At 38.3% G+C, this 24,303-nt stretch overlaps 1 protein-coding gene across 1 annotated transcript; it reads right to left on the minus strand.

The window, feature by feature from the left end:
- Positions 1 to 6,899: 6,899 nt before the first annotated feature.
- On the minus strand, positions 6,900 to 9,683 carry LOC147558745 (receptor-like protein EIX2). Its single transcript, XM_086659103.1, has one exon. The coding sequence runs from the start codon at positions 9,681 to 9,683 to the stop codon at positions 6,900 to 6,902; it is 2,784 nt and encodes a 927-aa protein (XP_086515229.1).
- Positions 9,684 to 24,303: the final 14,620 nt, after the last annotated feature.

A 24,303-nucleotide genomic window follows, 5' to 3' on the forward strand; every position in this document is an offset into this window, starting at 1 on the left:
ACGACCGATGAATTTTCTGCACAACCAGTTAATTTGCCTAGAGTATCAGTACTGGATGTGTGGAGCTAAGTTAATATTTAGTTGATGAATAATCTCCAAAGTAATTTTAATTGTAGTTTGTGCTTTTTTGTGGTCTGATTTTCTTCCTTGCATTATCGTAATAGAGAGTACATAACACAAGTGAAGAAGAGCGTGTTTGAAGGGGCGCTGCGCCTGCAATATGCACCTTGCACAACCATGGGTCCTCCAACAGTTGTGAGATAAATAAAAATGGTCCTCCTAATTATGAACTTCACTATAAGAGTGCCTTTAAAGTCAGTACAATTTTAAGCTATTAATTTAAACCCAACACTAATTTGATGAGTGTGTAAAAGTAAGACCCACCCATTATTCCTCCAAAATCAATTTCTTCCCTTGTCACTCTTTCAAACCACTGTCTTCAACTTTTAATCCACAAATTCAATATCAATTTACTTTCTTTTTTTTATGAGATCATTATCAATTTACTTAGAACCCATAAGAAAAGCACAAAACATAAATTAGGATGCCAGTGACCAATGCTTTTTCTTTCTGTTTGATAGGATTTCTTGTGGTTTTTTTTATGTAGAAATGTCAATGGTTTTTATTTGTCTGATTGAAAAGTTGTTTCATACTTTGTATCAAACTCGTTCTGAAAACTTAGAAGATTTTGATGAACAATCTTAAGTTCAGTTTGTTTAATTAGAGAAGAGGATAATTGTCTCCAATAAATAACATCTAATCTATTTCGATCAACAACTGGTACTTAAACATTTCCACCAAATTGTTTTAACTCATCTTGAATAAACTTATACGCAAGAGCATCTCCAATGCAAAACACAAGAAAAACTTAAAATTACATAAGAGTCGTTCCACCAAATTGTTTCAACTGGTGCGTAGTTTTTTCTTTGTAATATTGAGTGGAAAATTGAAGTCTTGTAGAGAGATATCAAATGTTAAGTTTCTTTCTGGGACATGGATATTAGAATTAAATATTGACTCATCCTCTTAAAATCATTAAATTTTGTGTGGAGAGATTTTTTTCTTCAAAAATTCTATAAATTCAGTTTTTCAGATTTAGTTTTGCGATGGAGATGTTGGTATAATGAAAAACACCTTAGTTGCACCTTTATAGGTATTTAAGTGAAAGAGGAGTGTAAGAAATCTCTCTTTGCTCTATTTTATTTCAATGCCTGTTTCAATTACATTGTTTTGCTTTTATACTTGATCAAAGAGGAAAAACAAAAAATTACAAATAACAGAAAAAGTTTGTTATAAAAATTAGTTGAGTAACTAATTTTCTTCTTGTTGCAGGTTGCCTTTATAGAAAAGTCTTCAAGAGTTTTGTGGCTGCTTTTAGAGAATCAACTGAAGTCAAAATACTTTGACTGTTGCGAGTGCTTTTAGACAAGGACTTAGGTCATATTTGTTATTCATGACCTAAGTATAAAAGGGATAGAAAACCCTAATTCCTTCTTTCAGCTTATTCGAAAATCCCCAATTCTTTCTTTCCTGTTTTCATTGAAACCCTAGTTTTACAGCCCCCCTCAAACCGATGATGAAGACTTGTGAATCATCAGTTTGTTCCGAAAGAAATCAAAGAGATCGAGTGGAATCCCTTTAGTGAATATGTCTGCAATCTGTTCCTTTGTTGGAAGATGATGAACGACAATGGTTCCATTCGAAACTAAATCCCTAACATAGTGGTAATCAACCTCTATATGTTTTGTTCTTGCATGGAAGATAGGATTCGAAGCAAAAAACTTCGCACTGATGTTATCACAGTATAGTACGAACGGTTTCTTCAAGGGAAAACCAAGTTCATCCATGAGGTAAGATACCCAGACCATCTCTGTTGCAGTATTTGATAATGATTTATACTCTGCTTCTGTTGAAGATTTAGCAACTGTTGCCTGTTTCTTCGAGCTCCATGAGATTAGACTCGAACCAAGAAATAAACAATAGCCTCCTATTGATTTTCTCGAGTCAGGGCAACCAGCCTAGTCTGAATCTGAATATGCTTTTAGAGATGTTAAATCTCCTTTTTCCAACTTAATACCAGAGCCCATTGTCCCTTTAATATATCTAAGTATCTTTTTTACAAGTACTAAGTGAGATGTTGTTGGCTTGTGCATGAACTGTGCTGAGTAATTCACTCCAAATGATATGTCTGGTCGAGTTAAAGTGAGATACTGTAAGGCACCTACCAAGCTTCTAAACTCTGTTGGATTGGATAGCTCATCACCCTCTGTAAGTGAAATTCTTTGGCCAGTAGATACAGGCAATTTTGATGGCTTTGAATCCAATAATTTTGCTCTCTGTAGTAGTTGTAATGCATACTTGTTTTGAGTTAGAAGCATATTCTTATGTATTGGATCATAAGATACCTCAATTCCTAGAAAATAAGACAAGGAACCCAAGTCTTTCATTTTGAAGGCCACACTTAAATCCTTGATCAGTGAATCAATATGAGTAGTTGAGCTGCCTGTGAGGATGATATCATCCACATATAACAATAGAATTAAAGTCCCTGGTGAGGAATGATAGACAAACATTGAGTGGTCTGTCCTACTTTTATGAAACCCATATTGATAAAGGAATGAGGCAAACTTGTTGAACCAAGCCCTAGGAGCTTGTTTCAACCCATATAAAGCTTTGTGAAGATGACAAACATGTGTCTCTTTGCCTGTTTGTGCAAACCCTGGTGGCTGAATCATGTAGACATTTTCATCAAGAATGCCATGTAAAAAGGCATTTGACACATCAAGTTGCTTTATGTGCCATGATTTTGTTACTGCAATTGTGAGTACAATCCTAATAGTGTTTGCTTTAACCACTGGGCTGAATGTTTCATCATAATCTATCCCTTCTTGTTGGTGAAAACCCTTAGCCACAAGTCTGGCTTTATACCTTTCAATGGTACCATCACTCTTCTGTTTGAGCTTGAAGACCCATTTGCAGCCAAGTACATTCATATTTTTGTCATATGGGACCAAAGACCATGTCTCATTATCTAGTAAAACTTGATATTCATCAGTCATAGCCTTTGTCCATTCACTATGTTTAGCAGCTTCCTTATAAGATGTTGGTTCAGTAGGTAACTCTAGAATGGACAAATAGGCAACATCTAAAGTGTGAGATGATGTGTAATGAGCCACAAAGTCTGATGGCAGTTGCTTACTCTTGATAATTCCATTTCTGCCCCTAGTTATAATCTGACTAGGCTGCTGAATAGACACTGGAACAGGAGATGTTGCTGGTGTACTAATATTATTATTAGAAATGCCCAAGTCTCTTGAACCAGACTCTCTAGAATCTGAATTAGTTGGTGTACTATTATTAGGTGTCCCTAATTCAGTAGAGATAGCTTGTCTATTTGATAGAGATGGCTAAGGTAAGCTAACATGTGAGTGCTTATTCTGATCACCACTAGACATGTACTGTTGGATGTTGGAATAGGGAAAGTTTCCTTCATCAAAAGTAACATGTCTAGAAATATAGACCCTCTTGGATATAGGTTCATAACACTTGTACCCCTTGTGTTCATTGCTATATCCTAAAAATACACATTGAAGGCTTTTGGGGCTTAACTTGTCTTTTCTAAGTACTCCCAAATGTGGAAAACATGCACAACCAAAAATTTTTAAGTGGGAGTAATTGGGAACAATATGAAAAAGAACTTCATATGGTGATAACCCTTGAAGTGTTTTTGTGGGTATTCTGTTAATGATGTATACTGCTGTGTTGAAAGCATCAAACCATAAGAATTTAGGTAAAGAACAATGAAAGGATAAAGTATTACCTAGTTCTGTGATATGTCTATGCTTTCTCTTTGCCTTCCCATTTTGTTGTGGTGTATAGGGACATGAACTTCTGAAAATAATACCATTCTTGTCCAAAAAACTTTTGAATTCCCCTTTCATGAGTTCTGGTGCACCATCAGATTGAAAGTAGACAATTTTTTCATTAAGTAGATTTTCAGGTGTTGCCTTGAAGTGTGTGAAACACTTAATACTGTCTGACCTTACCTTCATAGCATAAATCCAACTAAATTTGCTGAAATCATCAAGAAATAATATATAGTATCTAGCTCCATTAGGTGTGGTGACAGGGGCTGGTCCCCAAACATCACAATGAACTAAGTAAAGTGGAGTATTGGTGGTTGTAGATGAATCCTCAAAAGGAAGACATTTGCTTTTGCCCATTTCACAAGAAGAGCAAAAAGACTTTTCTTTTGAAGTAGAAAAATGAATCTTATCTTCCTTTTGTAATTGTTGAAGTACACCATGGTGAGAATGACCGAGTCTTGCATGCCATATGTCATAGTGTGTAGAAGTTTGAGCTAGATTAGCTGAATAAGACCTATCTTGTAGCATACTGTTATGAACTTCTATAGGATATAAGTTTTGTTTCATAGGACCTTCTGCCAAGAGCTTTTTAGACCAAATGTCCCTAATAGTATAACCCCAAGGCAGAAATTCAACTGGGCATGAATTGTCTTTAGTAAATTTTGAGATAGACAACAAGTTTCTCTTAAGATTTGGAACACACAACACCTTATTTAGCTCAAAAGTATGATTAGAAGTAGATAGCTGAGAGGAACCAGTGCTAGTGATTGGTAAGAACTTACCACTACCCATCATAACAGCCTCTGTGCCTTGATAAGATTGACTAGTTGTGAGATTTGAAGCAGTGTGTGTCATATGGCTGCTGGCTCCTGAATCAGCCAGTCAGGCCCTATCTTTTACTGAGTTTGCTTCTGTGACTACATGACATTCATCAAAATCTGTCATGACTGAGACACAATCTGAGAATATATCATTATCCTGATCATGTACAATAGTTGTGTGACATTCTTGAAAAATATCATCATCATCATTGGACTGTTCAAATTCATATAGCATAGCATTATTACATTCAAGTAAAGCTTCATCCTCATATAAGTAAGACTGTGGTTCTGTTATAGTATCATGAGTGTTTTCTATACTAGAATCATTTGCCTCATGCTGATTTTGAGATTCTGAATGATAGCCCATATGAGGCTTGTTTGGTGTATACCTAAAATAGCAAACCCCAGCAGAGTGTCCCCATCTTTTACATATACCATAAGGGACAGTGGTGAAATCAAAATCATCAGCCCTAATACCCACTTTGGTTTGAGAATTTGGTGATGGTCTAACTTGAATTTGTGAACTTGTAGCATCTTTCTTTATTTGGCCTTGATTTCTATAATATGTGGGTGATGGCTTATACCCTGGTTTAGCATATTGCTTCTGATTATACCTTTTTACATAGTAAGCTTCTTGATCAGTGTCTCTTGATAACAACCATTGCTCATGTTGAACTAATCTTGATTTAAGTTTAGCAAAGGTTAAGTGTTCATTATTTGCCCTAATAGCAATAGTGAAAGGATCATAATCTACACTTAAACCTTGAATTGCAAACCTTATTAACTCAGGTTCACTGACCCTATCATTGACAGACATTAAAGAATCAGAAATTTGTTTCAGTTCTCTAAGATATTCAGTTATAGAGGAATTTCCTTTCTTTATTTATTGTCTGCAGCTTTCTTCTTAATTGGTCTTTTTGAGACTCAAGACCCTCATTATTAATAAGATAGAGATAATCCCAAATCTCTTTGGCTGAGTTCAGCCCATATGTATCATAGTAAACAGATTTAGAAAGAGTACTTTTCAAGTAAGATCTTACAAAACTCTCCTTACTCCTCCACTGTTGGAAGTCTGGGTTGACTTGTTCAATCCCATATATGAACCTAAGTTGGGGTGGTGATTCAATAGTGCCTGTGACAAACCCTAGCAAGTCATAAGTGCTGAGAAGGGTTTCCACTTGGTCTTTCCACATGAGAAAGTTAGAATCATCTAACTTCTCAGTTATGAAGTTAGTAACAAATGAAATTGGGGGTAAATTACCTTGAGGTGAAGCCATTTGATGATTGCTTGGAAAGAAGTCCGAAAAAAGTAATTTTCTAACCTTTTGAAACTGAATTATTCAATTTTCTTGATATTTTGATGATGATGAATGTTAAATCTTCTGAATTTTAATCTTGATTTTGTTTATCTTGCGAGATGATGATTGCTATTGAGCTGTTTGAGAGAAAACCCTAGTTTTGGATCTACAAAACTAGCTTTGGATCTTTAAGAACCCTAGACTGATACCATGTAAGAAATCTCTCTTTGCTCTATTTTATTTCAATGCCTGTTTCAATTACATTGTTTTGCTTTTGTACTTGATCAAAGAGGAAAAACAGAAAATTACAAATAACAGAAAAAGTTTGTTATGAAAATTAGTTGAGTAACTAATTTTCTTCTTGTTGCAGGTTGCCTTTATAGAAAAGTCTTCAAGAGTTTTGTGGCTGCTTTTAGAGAATCAATTGAAGTCAAAATACTTTGACTGTTGCGAGTTCTTTTAGACAAGGACTTAGGTCATATTTGTTATTCATGACCTAAGTATAAGAGGGATAGAAAACCCTAATTCCTTCTTTCAGCTTATTCGAAAATCCCTAATTCTTTCTTTCCTGTTTTCATTGAAACCCTAGTTTTACAAGAAGAAATGTTAATTTGGATAGATTGGAGAGTGTAGAGAATATGACTCATCCTTCATTAGCCTAGATTTAAGAGCATAAGTACGAGGGAAAAAGTTCAGAGACAACTTTTGTGAGTGATAACAAACATGCTAACTTATAACATTTCAACCAGCAAGTTTCATATGAGCCAGTTACAAGCAAGTCATCAAACCCGAATTAATGAGATGACACACAAAGAAAAAAGAAACCATCACTACCTTAAGAACCAAAGTCTCATTATAATTGGCATTGGTCTGTTATTTGAAATATTGTTACGATATCGATACATATGTCCAAACTACCGCACACATAACTTGAAGAGCTTTTGTGTAATAGAAGTAATGAACCCAAAATAAGCATGTCTCCAAGATTTCTTCCATAATAACACCCCACATAAACCCCAAAAACCTGTTACAAATCCTAGTCCTGCACTTATATAAAACCACTTCATCTCAAGCCAATCATCCTCCTCATCATCTTGTATTTCTCTACCATATCCCGGCGATTGTGGGTGTTCATCCTCATTGCAGTTCTCGAGTGGAAAACCACAGAGTTTTGGGTTGCCGACATAACTCAATTCAGTAAAGCTTTGCAATTGGTTACGTGAAGGAATTTCGCCTGACAAGTTATTATATGACAAGTTCAAGTGATTCAGAGAAAGCAGGTCTGTAATGCTTTGAGGAATTACACCTGAAAGTTTGTTGCTTGAGAAATCAAGAGATTCCAATGTGCTCATCTTGCCTATTTTGTCTGGAATCTTTCCAGTAAAATGATTCCCAGATAAGTTCAAAAATCGTAACTCGTGAAGAGTTGTTAGATCTTGAGGAATCTCCCCGGATAAGTTGTTTCTAGAAAGATCCATGGTTGTAACAAGTCCAAGAGTGTTACTATACTCATATTGTCTTCCATTTGTCACCAGTGAAAAAGTTTCTTTACGCCCTCCACGAATAAAATAACCCATCTGTTTTTGCTTCAAAGCCATGGCACTTAAATTGCTGAAACATCTTGGAATTGATCCTGATAAGATGTTATAAGAGATATCCAGTATTCGTAGCGAAGTAAGGCTACAAAGTGCTTCTGGAATACCACCATTGAACTTATTTTGACGCAACCTAAGAACTAAAAGGCTTGGAAAGTTTGCTCCCAGCCATGTTGATATGGTCCCACTAAATTTATTCTCACCAAGATCAATGGCTATTAAATTGGTACAGTTTCGCAATGACTGAGGTAGTTCACCGGATAGAGAATTATTACCCAAATGCAAGGATTCTAAATAAACTAAAGAACCAATAGAGCTTGGAATTTTTCCTGTTAACTTATTACTTTCCAAATTTAGCCATGACAGATAGGATGAGTTAAACCAAAGTTCTGGAATCTCTCCAAACAGGGCATTGTTTGAGAGATCAAGACTGTCTAATGTATGAAATCGAAACGAGGAAATATGACATGATAAGGAGTTGTGAGAAAGATCTAACACTGAAACACCAGATACACGGGGTATTGAGCCGTTAAAATGGTTGTAACTCAAGTCAATTTCTATGTACAAACTAGAATTGAAGAACTTTGGCAATTCTCCAGTGAGTCGATTTTGGCCCAGATTTAAATCATACATTTGAGAAGACATGTCCCAAAACCATGTAGGAACAGTGCCTGAAATGCTTGTGTTGGATAAATCAATATGTGTTAAGTTTATTTGTGTTTTTAACCATTGGGGAAATCGAGATCCTATGTGACAATTTCTAAATGATAATCGTTTGAGTTGAAAAGGAGGTACCCAAGCAGAGCTCAAATTCAAATTAACTGAATCCATTTGTAACTCTTTTAATCTTCGTAGATTGGCGAAGTGAACTTCAGTTACAACGCCCTGTAAGTTATTATCAAAAACTTCAAATCTTTCTAAGCTCGAGAGATTCCCTATTGTTTCCGGCAATGATCCATTCAATTTGTTAGATGGAAGTTCTAAAACCCTTAATAATGATAATCTTCCCAAGGACGAGGGAATTGAACCAGAAAACGAGTTACATCTAAGATAGAGGTATTCGAGATTTTGTAATTTCCCCAATTGCTCAGGCAAAGGACCAGAAAGTTTGTTAGCTGATAAATCCAACAACTTTAAACTACTGGTCATACATTTAGATGAATTTACTAAAACTCCAGATTTATGTCCACAAAGTTTGTTCTCCGGCAAGTCTAATTCCTGCAGGTTGCCCAGATTTCCAATATCTTTTGAAATTGTTCCGTAGAAATTATTGTAACTTAGATCAAGTTTTTCAAGTTTAGTAAGATTATATAACCATGAAGGTAATGAGGAATCCATTCTGTTGCTAGAAAGATCGAGAATTGAAAGAGATGTAAAGTTTATGTGTGAAAGAGTTGGTACTTTGGATGAATTTAGATTACAGTCAGCAAGATGTAACTCGACTAAAGATGGGAGCATGTTAATCGCATGATGCCACTTATGACTCACCCTGTTGAGGTTCACATAACTCATGTCAAGGTGTTGGAGAGAAGAAAGATGAGAGAGCCATTGAAGATCAGTAACATCTAGCGGCTTGATGCTATTAGCTTGGTAGGTACTAATATCAAGAAAATGAAGATTGGACAAGTTTCCAAGTTCCTGTGGAATTATTCCACCAAAACCTGCTCTGTGAAGATTGAGATATCTCAAATTATGGAGGGAGCCCAAGAAAGAAGGTATCTGATTACCTTTAAAATGGTTCCCACTTAAGTTCAAATGATATAAATGTTTTAATTCAAGCAGAGAAGGATTTAATTTACCACGTAGTGATAAGTCTTGAAGATGAAGTTCAACAACATTTCCTGTTTTCGGATTGCAAAACACTCCTGTCCAATTGCAACATTCTTTAACATCCCAAGTAGATAATAGATCCTTCTTAAATAGAGTATTTAGAATTTCATTGGAGAATGAATCATCTGGATATTTTAAATCTGCTATGAAGGACAAAAGAGCTTGTCTCTCCCTTTCCTTACAAACAAAACCAAAACTGAAGTTGTTGTAATCTGTTCCGAATAAGAAAAATGCAGCAAGAAAGGAAGCTAGAAAAATAGATCTCGACTCCATTATTAAGAACTGAAATCAAAACCAGAAATTAACTATGTTTTCAAACTGAATTGTTAATATATATATAGACACACAGAAAATCTAAAGTTTCCGCGTCTTAGGACCTCTCATACTGTATTCTATTTTTTAGCTGAATTGTCAATTTTCGAGTCAACACGACCTTCAATCGGTAATCAGTCTCAAGACTCGGGTTTCTGTACAATCAATCAATTCTTCGTGGAGTGTAATATCTTAAGATGTTATGGCCACAAAGAGAGTAATAAATTAGTATGGCTCCATTAAAACTTGCAAAGATTGGGACAATAAATTTGTCGGAGACTTTGCTCAAGTTTTCAGACTTTTCTACCTTGTTAAGTTTGATTATTCATAGCCTTTTCTACCTTGTTAAGTTTGATTATTCATCGGCCCTCTCAATGGGTTTGATTTTCCAACAACTGCTAGGTCAGTGGGTATCACATTTACTCCAAAATCTCAGAGATTCCAAGCTCGATTGACATCGGACGTGGAATATATGATTTATTGGACTTGGGGTATTAAGGATATAAATAATGAACTATAGGATAACTTGGCTGCCCCTTAGGGGTATGACAGTGACCGAAGCTATGACATTGTAAGTTACGACAGTGACGGAAGCTTTTTCTTTCTGTCTGATAGGATTTTTTGTGTCTTCTTTAAGTAGAAATGTCAATGCTAGTCATGAAGACTCACAGATATTAGTTGTGTTTTTTTTCGTTGGCAATATCTTAATAGAGGCATACAAGTACACAATTAGGCCAAGCGTGTTTGAAGGTGCTTAACCTGTGTAGTTTCCCCCTCGAACAACTTTTTGTTTTTCTGTCTTCTTTATGTAGAAATGTCAACTATTTTTTTGTTGAAAGCCCTCGAAAAAACAAAAGAGTTAACTTGATAGGAAAAAAATATGGAAGTTTAACTTTTCATGAAAAAAATGTGATGTAGTATGTTAAGCGTCAAATAGCACATGCTTGCAAGTTCATCCCTCTGCCTCCAATTTCTTTGTCATGTTCGTATCATTACTACCCTTATGAATTTTGGAATCAATACTCCTAGTCGTCTCCATTGGTGGTTATTATTAGGAAACATTATTTCTCGGTGTAAACTTGAGCTAGATTCTATTTCTATTCAGTAGTCCAACTATCTGATTGGGACTTACAAATATTATGAGAGTATAATGGATTGGTCACTCTTTAAAATCTATAGAATTTTCTGACTTTTTTAAATTTTTTTATTCAATCATTTGAATGGGTTCTATTGAACTCATTATTTTCTCATTCTAATTCTTTTGGTTGTTTATTGAAGTTTTATAGACTATTCACAATAAATGTTTTAAGATTTCATCTTGTGTCTTCTTCTTTATGTAGAAATTTCAATGCTAGCTTGTCACCAAGACTTCTACTGATAATTATTTTGGATGCAAACTGACCTAGTTTGAATGAGTCTTTTCAAAGACGAACGATGAATTTTCTGCCCAACCAGTTAATTTGCCTAGAGTATCAGTACTAGATGTGTGGAGCAAAGTTAATATTTTAGTTGATGAGTTATCTCCTAACTTATTTTAATTGTAATTTGTGTTTTTTGTGGTTTGATTTTCTTTCTTGCATTATCTTAATAGAGAGTACATAATACAAGTGAAGAAGAGCGTGTTTGAAGGGGCGCTACACGTGCAAGATGCACCTTGAACAACCATAGGTCCTCCAACAGTGGTGAGATAAATAAAAGTGGTCCTCCAAACTCATTTGAGGCGACTGTAAGAGGAAGAACCAGCCATTATCCCTCCAAAACCAATTTCTTTGTTTGTTACTCCTTTAAACCACTTTCTTCGCCCTTTAATCCCCAAATTCAATATCAATTTACCTAGAACCCATAAGAAAAGCACAATACGTAAATTAGGATGTCAGTGACCAAAGCTTTTTCTCTCTGTTTGACAGGATTTCTGGTGGCTTTTTTATGTAGAAATGCCAATGCTAGTCACGAAGACTCACTGATATTACTTGTGTTTTCTTTCATTTGCGTCATCTTAATAGAGGCACATTAGTACACAATTAGGCCAGGCGTGTTGAAAGGGCTGTACCTGCGTAGTTGCCCCTCAAACAACTTAAAAGAGTTGAGTTGATAACAAAACAATATGGAAGGTTTATGAAAAAAATGTGATGTAGTATGCTGGGAAGTCCATCCCTCTCCCTCCAACTCCTTTTGTTTCGTTCGAATCATTATTACCCAGAACTACTAATAAAATAGTAAACATTAACTATGATCAACCAATTATATAGCTTTGTTGTTATCTGAGTTTGATATAGTGTTGGGTTTAAAGGCACTCTTGATTGAAGTGAGATAACCAATATCTTTTGAAATCGTTCCATAGAAATTATTCTCACTTAGATAAAGTTGTTCAAGTCTAGTAAGACTATATAACCACGGAGGTAATGAACAATTAATATTGTTATCCAAGAATTGAAAGAGATGTAAAGTTTATGTGTGGAAGAGTTGGTAATGTGGATGAATCTAGACGTAACTCGAATAAAGACGGGAGAGCCATTGAATATCACTAACATCTAGCTGGTAGTTGTTACTAATATCAAGAAAATGAATATTGGATAAATTTCCAATTTCCTGAGGAATAATTCCACCAAAAGTTGCTTCGTGTAGATCGAGATATCTCAGATTATGGAGCGACCCCAAGAAAGAAGGTATATGAATACCATCAAAATTATTCAAACTTAAGTTCAAATAATTTAAATGTTTTAATTAATTGAAGCAAAGAAGGATTTAAAACCACCGAGTGATAAGTTTTGAAGATGAAGTTCAACAACATTTCCCGTTTTCGGATTGCAAACCACTCCTGTCCAATTGCAACATTCTTTACCATCCCAAGTAGATAATATGTTCTTCTTAAATAGAATATTGTGGGAGGCGGTTTAACATGATGAGGCGGTTCGGAAATCAAGATGAGGCGGTTTGTGAAATCCAAATTGAGAATGGCGGTTTTTCAATTTGGCAAGTTTCAAATTGGTTGGTTTCTAAATTGACACTAAGTTAACCGGCTTATATTATATATAAATAGGGGTTGAATGCTTTGTAATAACAACACCAACACAAGCAACAACAACTCTTCTTTAGAGAGTTAGAGATAGAGCAAGAGTAAGAGAAATTTTTCATAGTTTTTGAACGGTGTTAAATTTCTCGGTCGTCGAAGATCTAGTATAGAAGGTTAATTTCTATACAGTACCATCTTGGGACGAACTTGCGGGTTGTGTTAGTCGTCTTCATCTATCCTTCAATAAAGATTTCTTTTCGCCCGAGGACGTAGGCTTTAAAGCCGAACCTCGTTAAATTCTGTTCGCATATTTGATTTTGACTTAGCTTTTCGATTAATCTTCATAATCGGATCAATTTCTGGGTAGGTTCGATAGCTTCCGCGACTTTTAGTTCTAACAATTGGTACCAGAGCCTTGTTGAGATTGAACGAAGAGAAGATGGGATCGAGAAGTGGTACGGTCAAATCAGGGAAATATGAGATAGAGAAGTTCAATGGGAAAAACGATTTTTCTTATTGGCGGATGCAGATGAAGAATCTGTTAATCTCGCAGAAATTACAAGACGTTGACGGAAAAGAAACCAGGAGATATGTCAGATGAGGATTGGGAAGAGTTAGATCTCGAAGCACGGGCTACCATTATGTTGTGTCTTGAGAGGGACGTGACTTTCCTAGTAGACGGAGAAACAACGGCGGCGAGTGTGTGGTTAAAACTAGAAAGCAGTTTCATGACGAAAACTTTAACGAATCGGGTCTACTTAAAATCCAAATTATTCACATGTAGAATGGAAGAGGGTTCTTCTATTCAGGAATATGTGAATAGATTTGACAGGATGATCTCAGATTTGAAGGATATTGATGTTAAGGTTGAGGATGAGGACCAAGCCCTCATATTGTTACTTTCATTACCTAAATCCTATGAGAATCTTGTTCAAACTTTGATGCTTGTTGGTGATAGTCTAACCATGGAAGAGACGAGAAATTCGTTATTAGCGGATGACCTTCGTAAGGTTGCTACTAGTAGTATGACGTCGGGTGGAGTAGACAATGAACAAGCACAAGGGTTGTTTGTAACAAGGGGGAGGAGTAATGAAAGAGGAAAGGGAAAGGGCGGGAAGTCTAGATCCAAATCTAGAGGCTCTTTCAAGAAAAAGTGCTTTAGTTGTGGTGAGCTTGGCCACTTTAAAGCGGCTTGTCCAAAGAGAAAGTTGAAGCAAAAGAACGAAGGCTACAAGGGGAAACAAGAGATGCAAGAGGCGGGATATGTGTCAGAAGACCCTGACGAATGTTTCTCGGTGACAGAGGTGTCTGAGAAGATCTCCGATAAGTGGATGCTTGATTCAGGGGCGTCACACCATATGTGTCCAAATAGGGAGTGGTTTACTACCTATAGGAGTATAGATGGTGGTACAGTTATACTGGGTGATGATAGTATATGTAAAACTGTGGGACTTGGAACAATACGGATCAAGATGCACGATGGAGTGGTGAGAACATTGACTGACGTAAGACACATACCCGATTGGCGGAAAAATCTAATTTCCCTTGGTGTGTTGGAGCGGAACGGCTGTAAGATAATTATAGAGAATAGCTCCATAAAAGTCGTTAAGGGTTCTTTGGTGGTAATGAGAGGTACTCGTTACGGTAATTTATACAAACTTTTGGGGACAACAATTACGGGAGATGTAGCAGTAGGAATCAGTGGAAGGGATCCAACGGCTAGTACGAGGCTTTGGCATATGCGCCTTGGGCATATGTCAGAAAAGGGTCTATCTTTGATGTGCGGGAAAGGCTTGTTGAAGGACATGAAGAAGCCTTGCATGGAGTTTTGTGAGCATTGTGTGTTCGGGAAGGCACACAGGGTGACGTTCTCTACAAGCAAGCACAGGAGCAAAGAGGTGTTAGACTACGTACACACCGATGTTTGGGGACCGGCAAAGTTACCTTCCAAGGGTGGTTCCAGGTATTTTGTTACATTCGTTGATGATCATTCGAGATTTGTCTGGCTTTATTTTCTGAAGCATAAGAATGAGGTATTCAACACATTCCTGGTGTGGAAAGCAATGGTTGAGAACAAAACTGGTCGAAAGCTGAAAACGTTAAGGTCGGATAATGGGACCGAGTACACGGATGGGGCATTCAAGGAGTTTTGTAATCAGAAAGGCATTGTGAGGCACTGGACAGTAGTAAACACACCTCAACAGAATGGAGTCGCAGAGAGATTAAACCGTGCACTACTTGAGAAGGCTAGATGTATGCGCTCCAATTCGGGATTAGGCGTAGAATGGTGGGCAGAATCTGTTGCTACAGCTTGTTATATTGTGAACAGGTCTCCACATTCTTCTTTAGATGACGGCATACCTTACGAGGTGTGGTCAGGTGAACATGCAGATTATGGGAGACTTAGGGTTTTCGGTTGTACGGCTTATTACCATGTTAAAGGTAACAAACTTGATAATAGAGCAAAGAAGGCAATTTTCTTAGGATATGCTACAGGAGTCAAGGGTTATCGGCTATGGTGTACGGAAGACAAGAAGTTTGTAATCAGCAGAGATGTGGTGTTTGATGAGTCATCTATTGTAGCTATGGCGAAAGCTACGATGCCTAGTTGTGGTGATGTTGGGTCTACTAAAGCTCAAGTAGTGGAAGTAGAAACCGAAGGCCAACGGGTTCCTAGGAATCTTGATCAGGTGGAGCATCAGGATAATACTCAGGATGGGGAAATTGATGAACCCGATCATGAGGAGGTTCAAGGGGAAGGTACACAAGTTTTACAACAACAACAGCAGGATGTTTCGGTACACACTCGGCCGAAACGGTTATATAAACCGGTACAGAGGTTAGGGTCAGACAAACCTCTTAGGCATTACGGGCAGGCAAATCTGGTTGAATATGCACTCTCGGTGGAAGACGACGAGCCGGTCACCTTCAAATAAGCTATTACCGCGGAGGAAAGAGAGAGTTGGTTGGTTGCTATGCAAGAAGAGATGGAGTCTCTTCACAAGAACAAGACATGGGAGGTTGTCCCATTGCCCGAAGGTAAGTCTAATATTGGTTGTAAATGGGTGTACAAGAAGAAAGAGGATTCTTCCGAAATCAAGGGTACAAGGTATAAGGCAAGACTAGTGGCCAAGGGTTATGCACATAAAGAAGGGGTCGACTATAATGAGATTTTCTCACCGGTCGTGAAACATACTTCTATTCGGGTGCTATTGAGTATTATTGCTCACAGGGATCTTGAGCTGGAACAACTCGATGTTAAAACCGCCTTCTTGCACGGTGATTTGGAAGAAGAAATTTATATGGCTCAACCTGAGGGATACAAGGTTGAGGGTAAAGAAAATCAAGTATGTCGTTTGAGGAAGTCTCTTTACGGATTAAAACAATCCCCTCGGCAATGGTACAAACGATTTGATTTTTTCATGCTAAAGCATGGTTTTCGCAGAAGTGACTATGATTGTTGTGTATACATCAAGAAGCTTCGCGAAGGTGACTTTATTTATCTCCTTTTGTATGTGGATGACATGCTTATTGCTTCTCGAAGCATGGTGGAGATAGATAAGTTGATATCTCAACTCAGTCAAGAGTTTGAGATGAAAGACATGGGCGCTGCAAAGAAGATACTGGGAATGGAGATTAAGAGAGAGCAGTCAAGTAAGAAATTGTACTTGAGTCAAAAAGGTTACATCGAACGAGTAGTTTCTCGATTCGGGATGAAGAATGCGAAGGCGGTGTCAACACCTTTGGCACCACACTTCAGGCTCTCGGGAAAACAATCTCCCACTACTACGGTGGAGAAGGATCATATGGATCTGAAGGAGTTGAAGGAGATGTCCTTCGACCAAGGTGACAATGCGAACAATTTGTCGGATAGGACAATTGATGTGGAAGATCATCAAGTCCGATTGATTTAGGGATCGTAGAGTTGTAGCTAGAGACCAACTACGATCGTCGAATTACGGAGTAATTCGCGGCTAACTTCGATCGGATCCTACAACGGGTTACACATAAGAGTGACAAATTGATCTAGGATATGACTAGTGGGAGTGAGATATAATCATGGGAGTGTCCCATAAACATATCTCATAGGCCTAAAAGGGAATTAGGCAAAGATAGTACAAAAGGGCCAAAAACAGAGTTTTTGGGCCTAGACCGGTTCGGGTACTTCTAGGACTCGGATTGGGCTGAATTTTGGAGGGTTAGTTGCTGATATAATAAACATTATATCTGCCAATTTTCGTGGTGTTTGGGCACCTCCTCCTTAGGTAATTGAGAAAATACCAATAGTTGCTATTTTCGACTATTTCCCTAAATCTTATTCTAAAGGGTGTTTTAGGAAACCTAAAAGGAGGTGGATTCTTATTAGGGTTCTATATAAACACTCTTAGGGCAGAGAATAAGGTGTGGAATTTCTCTCTAAGCTTTCTTACTCTACCACATCAAGTAGAGAGGAGAAAGTGAACTAATTCCCATTAACTATCTATCTAGTCAAGAAGAAAGGAGTTCTTCTTCCAACCACCATTGGTGTGCTAGCTATACAACAAGGTGGGAGATCAAATTTGTTTGCTCATGTCCCAAGTAGAGGAGCTACACTTGAAGCTCTTGGTCTTCTCATAAGCAATTGGAAAGGTTCGAGGGAAAACTAGCGAACAAGGTATTTATCTTTCTAGTTTTAATTAATGATTATCATAGGTTTATGCATGTGATCCTGGGAATACTAGTGTAGACATTAGATGTCTTAATTCCGCTATAAACACTAGTAGAAGGGTGTAAAACCCAACAGTGGCGTCAGAGCCTCTTGCAATTAGCCTATCTTATCTAAGTTTTGGACCAATTGCATGCTTTCCTAGATAGATTATTGTGTCAAAAGATTTCAAAATTTGTTCTTGAAAAGAGTTTCAAACCCTAAAATTTTGATCCAAATTGGTTTGATTAAGAGAGTTGTTTTTAAGTTTTTGGAAACTTGTGAAAAATAAAATTTGGAAACTTAGAATTGTTCTAAAAAGAATTTGAAATATTTAGAAGTGTTTCAAATTTTGGAAAAAGCAATTTAAAATTGCAACACAAAAAAAAAAAAGGGGAGACTATTGAGTTTTTTAGAAACTCAATAGGTCCGGCCAGGAAGCTTCCTGGCCGGACCAGTAGCCTGGAGGACGCCTCTGGTAGACGCGTCCCAGATTACTGTTGGATGCGTCTGAGGACGCGTCCAGCTGCTCCAGGTCGCGTCTTCCAGACGCGACCAGTAGCTTAACCAGGACGCGTCTTCCAGACGCGTCCAGTAGCTACTACCAGACGCGTCTTGGAGATGCGTCTGGGGTCCTGGGTGTCTCGGACTAAGTCCGAGACACCTAGTGCTGGTCCGGTCCAGCACCAGATGCGTCTAGGACGCGTCTGGTGCTTGGACTAGCTTCCTGGCTCCGGCCAGGACGAGATCAGGCCTATTGGCCTCGGCTCGGACATGCCGGCCGCCCTATGGGCCGTGCCATATCCGGACCTTGTCCAAGCCCTTTTGTGGGCTTGGGCCGGGACTTGTCTAGGACTTGTCCCGGGTCTTTTCAAGGCTTTTCGGACCACGAAAAGGGACCACTATTCGAGTGGGAGTTTTATCCAAATTTTCTCCCAAAATTCCAATCCAAATATTTCCGAAATTAACCCGGGCCATTCAAGGCCCAAACGGAATTTCTCTTTAAAATCAAATTTTAAAATCAAACCAAGACACACCATTAGTCTAATCTTTTGATGTAGACTTAAGGTGCGTACATGACATACGGATGTCGACAAAAGTATCTCCCGGATATACATGCATATATAATAGATAGCCTTGAAATATATTATATGATTGCATGTGATGTGAATGCGGAAACTAGTATGGCCATAGAATTTATTTCTTATTCTTGTTTTGAGCACGGATGGGTGCATGTTTTGTAATAATTTTAATTTCAAGTTTACACGATCTGCGAATCGTTTGAGTCTTGTAATTAGAGTTTAGGGTTTATGAGTCCATTGATGAAACTCAAGGAAGAAATCCAAAGGCGAGTGGGAGAAATCAATGGAGGTTCAAAGACGGAGATCTAGACGAACTAAAAGGCGAAACAAGAAGCAAACCAAAGGAGATTAGATCTTCTAAGTTAGGGGCCATACTAGGATCCATATGTGCTTGATTTACTTTCTCGCGCGCATTTACTTACTTATTTACGCTTTATGTCGTGGATGTTAGTTAGGCTAATTAGTTCACTAAAACGAACGCCAGACTAGCGTAAAAGTCCCTAAAAGTAATTTTGAGTACAGTGCCTATCCAAATTAAGACACTCCTTGCGCCCTTGTTCGAGGAAGGTGGGTCGGCCTTCGCAGAGTACCTCCTCTACCTTGGGACATTGCGGGTAGGCCTATAGAAGAGGCCTACATGTCTAAATGGTTCTACTCAACGAGATCAGCAAGAGAGTCTTGGATACTCGAGGCAAAAGGATGGGTTTTACACTAAACATGTAATCCATCAACCGAGAATCATATAGTATGATCAGTGAAAGTATTCACTCACCTAAATCAATGGGAATTAAGGGCAGGGCCCTAGTCCGCTTAATCCTTGAGAGATGGGATCTTGGAATCGCATTATTCATCTAGGGACACGTTTTATCTTGAATAATGTGGCAAAAACTTAGGACTTTTTGCAAAAATTATCGAATGTAATACTTAGCAAAATCCTTTTTCTGTTTCATGTAGTTTTACTATGGCAAAAATCAATCTTTTCAACCTATGTTCAATCCTTGATGAGGACAAATTGAACATGGATAACTTCCTTGATTGGGAAAAGAGATTGAGAAGTGTTCTCAAATCTACAAACAAAGAAAGCGTACTGGATACCCCTATTCCAAAAATAACTGCGAACTCAAAGATTGAGGAACAAAAGCAGGCCAAAAGTATCCGGATGAAATCAATTTCAGTAACTTGCCTTATGTTGGCAACCATGGAGCCTAATCTTCAAAAGAGATTCAGGAAAATGGATGCGCATACAATCATCCGTCGATTAAGGGACATGTCCCGAAACAAATCACGGTTGAGGAAGTACGGAACTTCTAAGGCAATCCGGAGAGGCATTGAAATGTCTGAATCAAAGAAAGAACTTCAACTGATTCAGAAGAACAAAAGGAAAAAGGAAGGAACTCGCGATTCCGACCAAGGTATCTATGTTATCGAAGTTAACTTAGCAAATACATTTGATTCTCAATCTTGGGTATTCGATACCGGATGTGGTGCTCATATCATTTATGATGTGCAGGGCCTTAAGGGAATCAAGTATTTATCTGGAAGGGAGCTTGTCCTACGAGTAGCAAATAGAGCAACGGTTGCTGCGAAAGCTGTAGGAACTTTCAGTCTACCTCTAGAAACTGGTCTAGTTTTAGAACTTCATAATTGCTATTATGTACCCTCTATTTCTAGAAACATTATCTCTGTCTCAGAATTAGACAAAGAGGGATATCACCTATTAATAAAAAAAACCATCGTTGTTCTTTATACAAAGGTGAAATGTTTTATACCAGTGCTAAGCTATACAACGGTCTCTATATTACGAATATTGAGAACGAAGTCTTCAACATAGAAACCAATAGGCTACGGTCAGATGATTCAAATCCAAGTTACCTTTGGCATTGTCGTTTGGGTCACATTAACATGACACGCATGAAGAAGCTCCATGAACATGGACTTCTAGGTTCGTATAATTTAGAATCATATGACACATGCGAATCATGTTTAATGGGTAAAATGACGAGGTCTTCTTTTAAAGGAAAAGGAGACCGAGCCAAAGAACCCTTGGAACTCATACATACGGATGTATGCGGACCAATGAGTACTCCGGCGAGAGGTAACTATGGCTACTTCATCAGGTTCACGGATGACTTCACTCGTTATGGTTACATATACTTGATGAGGCATAAGTCCGAATCGTTTGACATGTTCAAACAATTTCAGAACGAAGTAGAGAATCAACTTGGCAAGAAAATAAAAGCCATTCGATCCGATCGAGGTGGTGAATATTTGAGTCAAGAATTTGACGATCATCTTAGGAGTTGTGGTATAATATCTCAACTCACTCCGCCAGGAACACCCCAGATGAATGGTGTTTCTGAAAGGAGAAATCGCACCTTGTTAGACATGGTTCGATCTATATATGATGAGTTTAGCAAATCTTCCAAACACGTTCTGGGGGTATGCTCTAGAAACGGCTGCTTTCACACTTAACCGAGCTCCGTCAAAAGCTGTAGAAAAGACGCCATATGAGTTATGGTTTGGAAAGATTCCAAAGCTGTCTTTTCTCAAAGTCTGGGGATGCGAAGTTTATGTAAAACGCTTACAAGGAGACAAACTCGCACCTAAATCAGACAAATGTCTCTTTGTGGGCTATCCAAAAGAGACAAGGGGTTACTACTTCTACCACGAATCTGAGAACAAAGTGTTTGTTGCTCGAGATGGTGTCTTCCTTGAAAAGGAATTCCTTTCCAAACAGACAAGTGGGAGAAATGTAGATATTGATGAAATTCGATATGAGCAACAAATAAACACAGATATAGAAATATCAAGAGGTTTAGCGGCTCCTATCTATACACAAAGTATGGAAGAGGAAAATGAGGTCGAGAGAGTACCTCCCGCTCAAGTCGAATTAAATTCGCAGGAGACATCTCAACTAGTTGAGAACACTCCAAAAGTTTCTCAGGCCCCTCGTAGATCTCAAAGGCTCCAGGAATTATCTCAGAAAACAGATATCCTACTGTTAGAAGATAATGAGCCGAGTACCTACAGCCAAGCTATGACGAGCCCCGACTCCGAAAAATGGCTAAAAGCCATGAGATCGGAAATGGATTCCATGTCAGAAAATCAAGTATGGAACTTGATCGATTTGCCCGATGGAGCAAAACCAATCGGATGCAAATGGGTTTTCAAAGTAAAAACTGACAAGGATGGAAACGTTAGCGTTTTCAAAGCTAGACTCGTGGCAAAAGGATACAAACAGATTCATGGCATAGACTATGATGAAACCTTTTCACCTGTCACAATGCTTAAATCCATTCGGATCATTCTAGCAATTGCAGCTCATTATGATTATGAGATTTGGCAAATGAATGTCAAAACCGCCTTCCTGAACGGACACTTGGAAGAGGATGTGTACATGACACAACCCGAAGGTTTTGTAGATTCCAAAAATGCTGGAAAAGTTTGCAAGCTTAAGAAATCCATTTATGGACTCAAGCAAGCAAGCCGGAGTTGGAATCTTCGATTCGACGAGAAAATCAAAGAATTTGGATTTCTCAAGAATGCAGAAGAATCTTGTGTTTACAAGAAGGTTAGTGGGAGCGACCTAGTTTTCTTAGTCCTTTATGTCGATGACATATTAATCATAGGAAACAATATTCCGATGTTGGAATCAGTTAAAGACTGGCTTCGGAAATGCTTCTCTATGAAGGACTTAGGGGAAGCAGAATACATATTGGGAATCAAGATCTATAGAGATAGATCAAGGAGGATGATCGGACTTAGTCAAGAAACTTATATATATAAGATTCTTCAACGGTTCGAGATGACAAACTCCAAAAGAGGATTCCTTCCCATGTCACATGGTATGGTGCTTAGCAAAGATCAGTGTCCTAAGAGTCCTGATGAGCTAGCACACATGATGAAAGTACCCTATGCTTCGGCAATAGGATCAATCATGTACGCCATGATCTGCACTCGCCCAGACGTCTCATATGCTTTGAGCATGTGTAGCCGTTACCAATCAAATCCAGGCCAAGCGCACTGGCACGCCGCCAAGAATATCCTAAAGTACCTGAAAAGGACTAAGGATCATTTCCTGGTATATGGCGGGGAAGATACACTAAAAGTTGTAGGCCATGTGGATGCAAGCTTTCAAACGGATAGAGACGACTTCAAATCACAATCTGGGTTCGTCTACTGTCTGAATGGAGGAACGGTATGTTGGAAAAGTTCCAAGCAGAGCACAGTTGCAGACTCTACCACTGAAGCAGAATACCTAGCGGCCTCGGAAGCTGCAAAGGAAGGAGTTTGGATCAAGAAGTTCCTGATAGAACTTGGTGTCGTACCTGGCATGGAAGAGGGCGTGACTCTCTATTGTGACAACAACGGAGCTATAGCCCAAGCCAAGGAACCAAGAGCGCACCAAAAATCCAAACATATCCAAAGGAAGTACCACTTGATTAGAGAAATCATAGAAAGAAAAGATGTGGTAATTTGCAAGGTTCATACGGATGATAACGTTGCAGATCCGTTAACCAAACCGTTACCTCAGCCCAAACATGATTCACACATGAGGGACATTGGTATAAAGCGCATTGGGGAATGGCAACAAATGTAATTTGGATTCATAATAGAGTTTATGTACCTAATTACTTACATTCGATAAATAAAATAAAAGAAATTTTATTTTGTCCTTAAAATTTGGTTTGGTATTTTAAGAGACAGTCCACACGATAAAGAAAACGCTCCGAGTAGGCTTGTCAGATACGTGATCTGATGAATGAAACCCTACTAAGTGAACTTGGAGTGATTCATTATCAATTCCCTAGTCCAGGTCATTGCATGGACAACAATGACTCACGAAGACTAGTACGGGAGTCGATGGGATAGCGCAGTTTCATGGGCTACAGAAATAGTGTATTCGATTCGACTACGTGAGTGCATAATAGGGATTATACGCTGGAATAACCCTCAACGTGAGAAGTTCATCCAAAGAATGATGAAATCGTCAAACTTCTCACAAAGACAAGATTGAAGAGATTCCTCAAAACATGAGTGCTCAGCTCATCTTATGTAAGGAATGTCTGACTTTGGTTCCGTTAAACGCCGCGTCGTAAAAGGAGGTTAGGACAATTGATGTGGAAGATCATCAAGTCCGATTGATTTAGGGATCGTAGAGTTGTAGCTAGAGACCAACTACGATCGTCGAATTACGGAGTAATTCGCGGCTAACTTCGATCGGATCCTACAACGGGTTACACATAAGAGTGACAAATTGATCTAGGATATGACTAGTGGGAGTGAGATATAATCATGGGAGTGTCCCATAAACATATCTCATAGGCCTAAAAGGGAATTAGGCAAAGATAGTACAAAAGGGCCAAAAACAGGGTTTTTGGGCCTAGACCGGTTCGGGTACTTCTAGGACTCGGATTGGGCTGAATTTTGGAGGGTTAGTTGCTGATATAATAAACATTATATCTGCCAATTTTCGTGGTGTTTGGGCACCTCCTACTTAGGGAATTGAGAAAATACCAATAGTTGCTATTTTCGACTATTTCCCTAAATTTTATTCTAAAGGGTGTTTTAGGAAACCTAAAAGGAGGTGGATTCTTATTAGGGTTCTATATAAACACTGTGAGAGGCGGTTTGGTGAAGAGGTGATAGGCGGTTTTGGTTTCTAAAAGCTATTCAATTTGGTTTCTAAATTGGATAGAAACCGCCAAGCTAAGCTTTCCAAAATTGAGGTCGGTGGATGCATACCAAATTGGTTTCCAATTTTGGTTCAATTCCCACCGCCTCATAATAATATAAATAGGG

The sequence above is a fragment of the Eschscholzia californica genome, unplaced genomic scaffold (assembly GCF_041429995.1).
Source record: "Eschscholzia californica isolate CP2 unplaced genomic scaffold, dmEscCali1.0.p SCAF_2, whole genome shotgun sequence".
Lineage (NCBI taxonomy): Eukaryota > Viridiplantae > Streptophyta > Magnoliopsida > Ranunculales > Papaveraceae > Eschscholzia > Eschscholzia californica.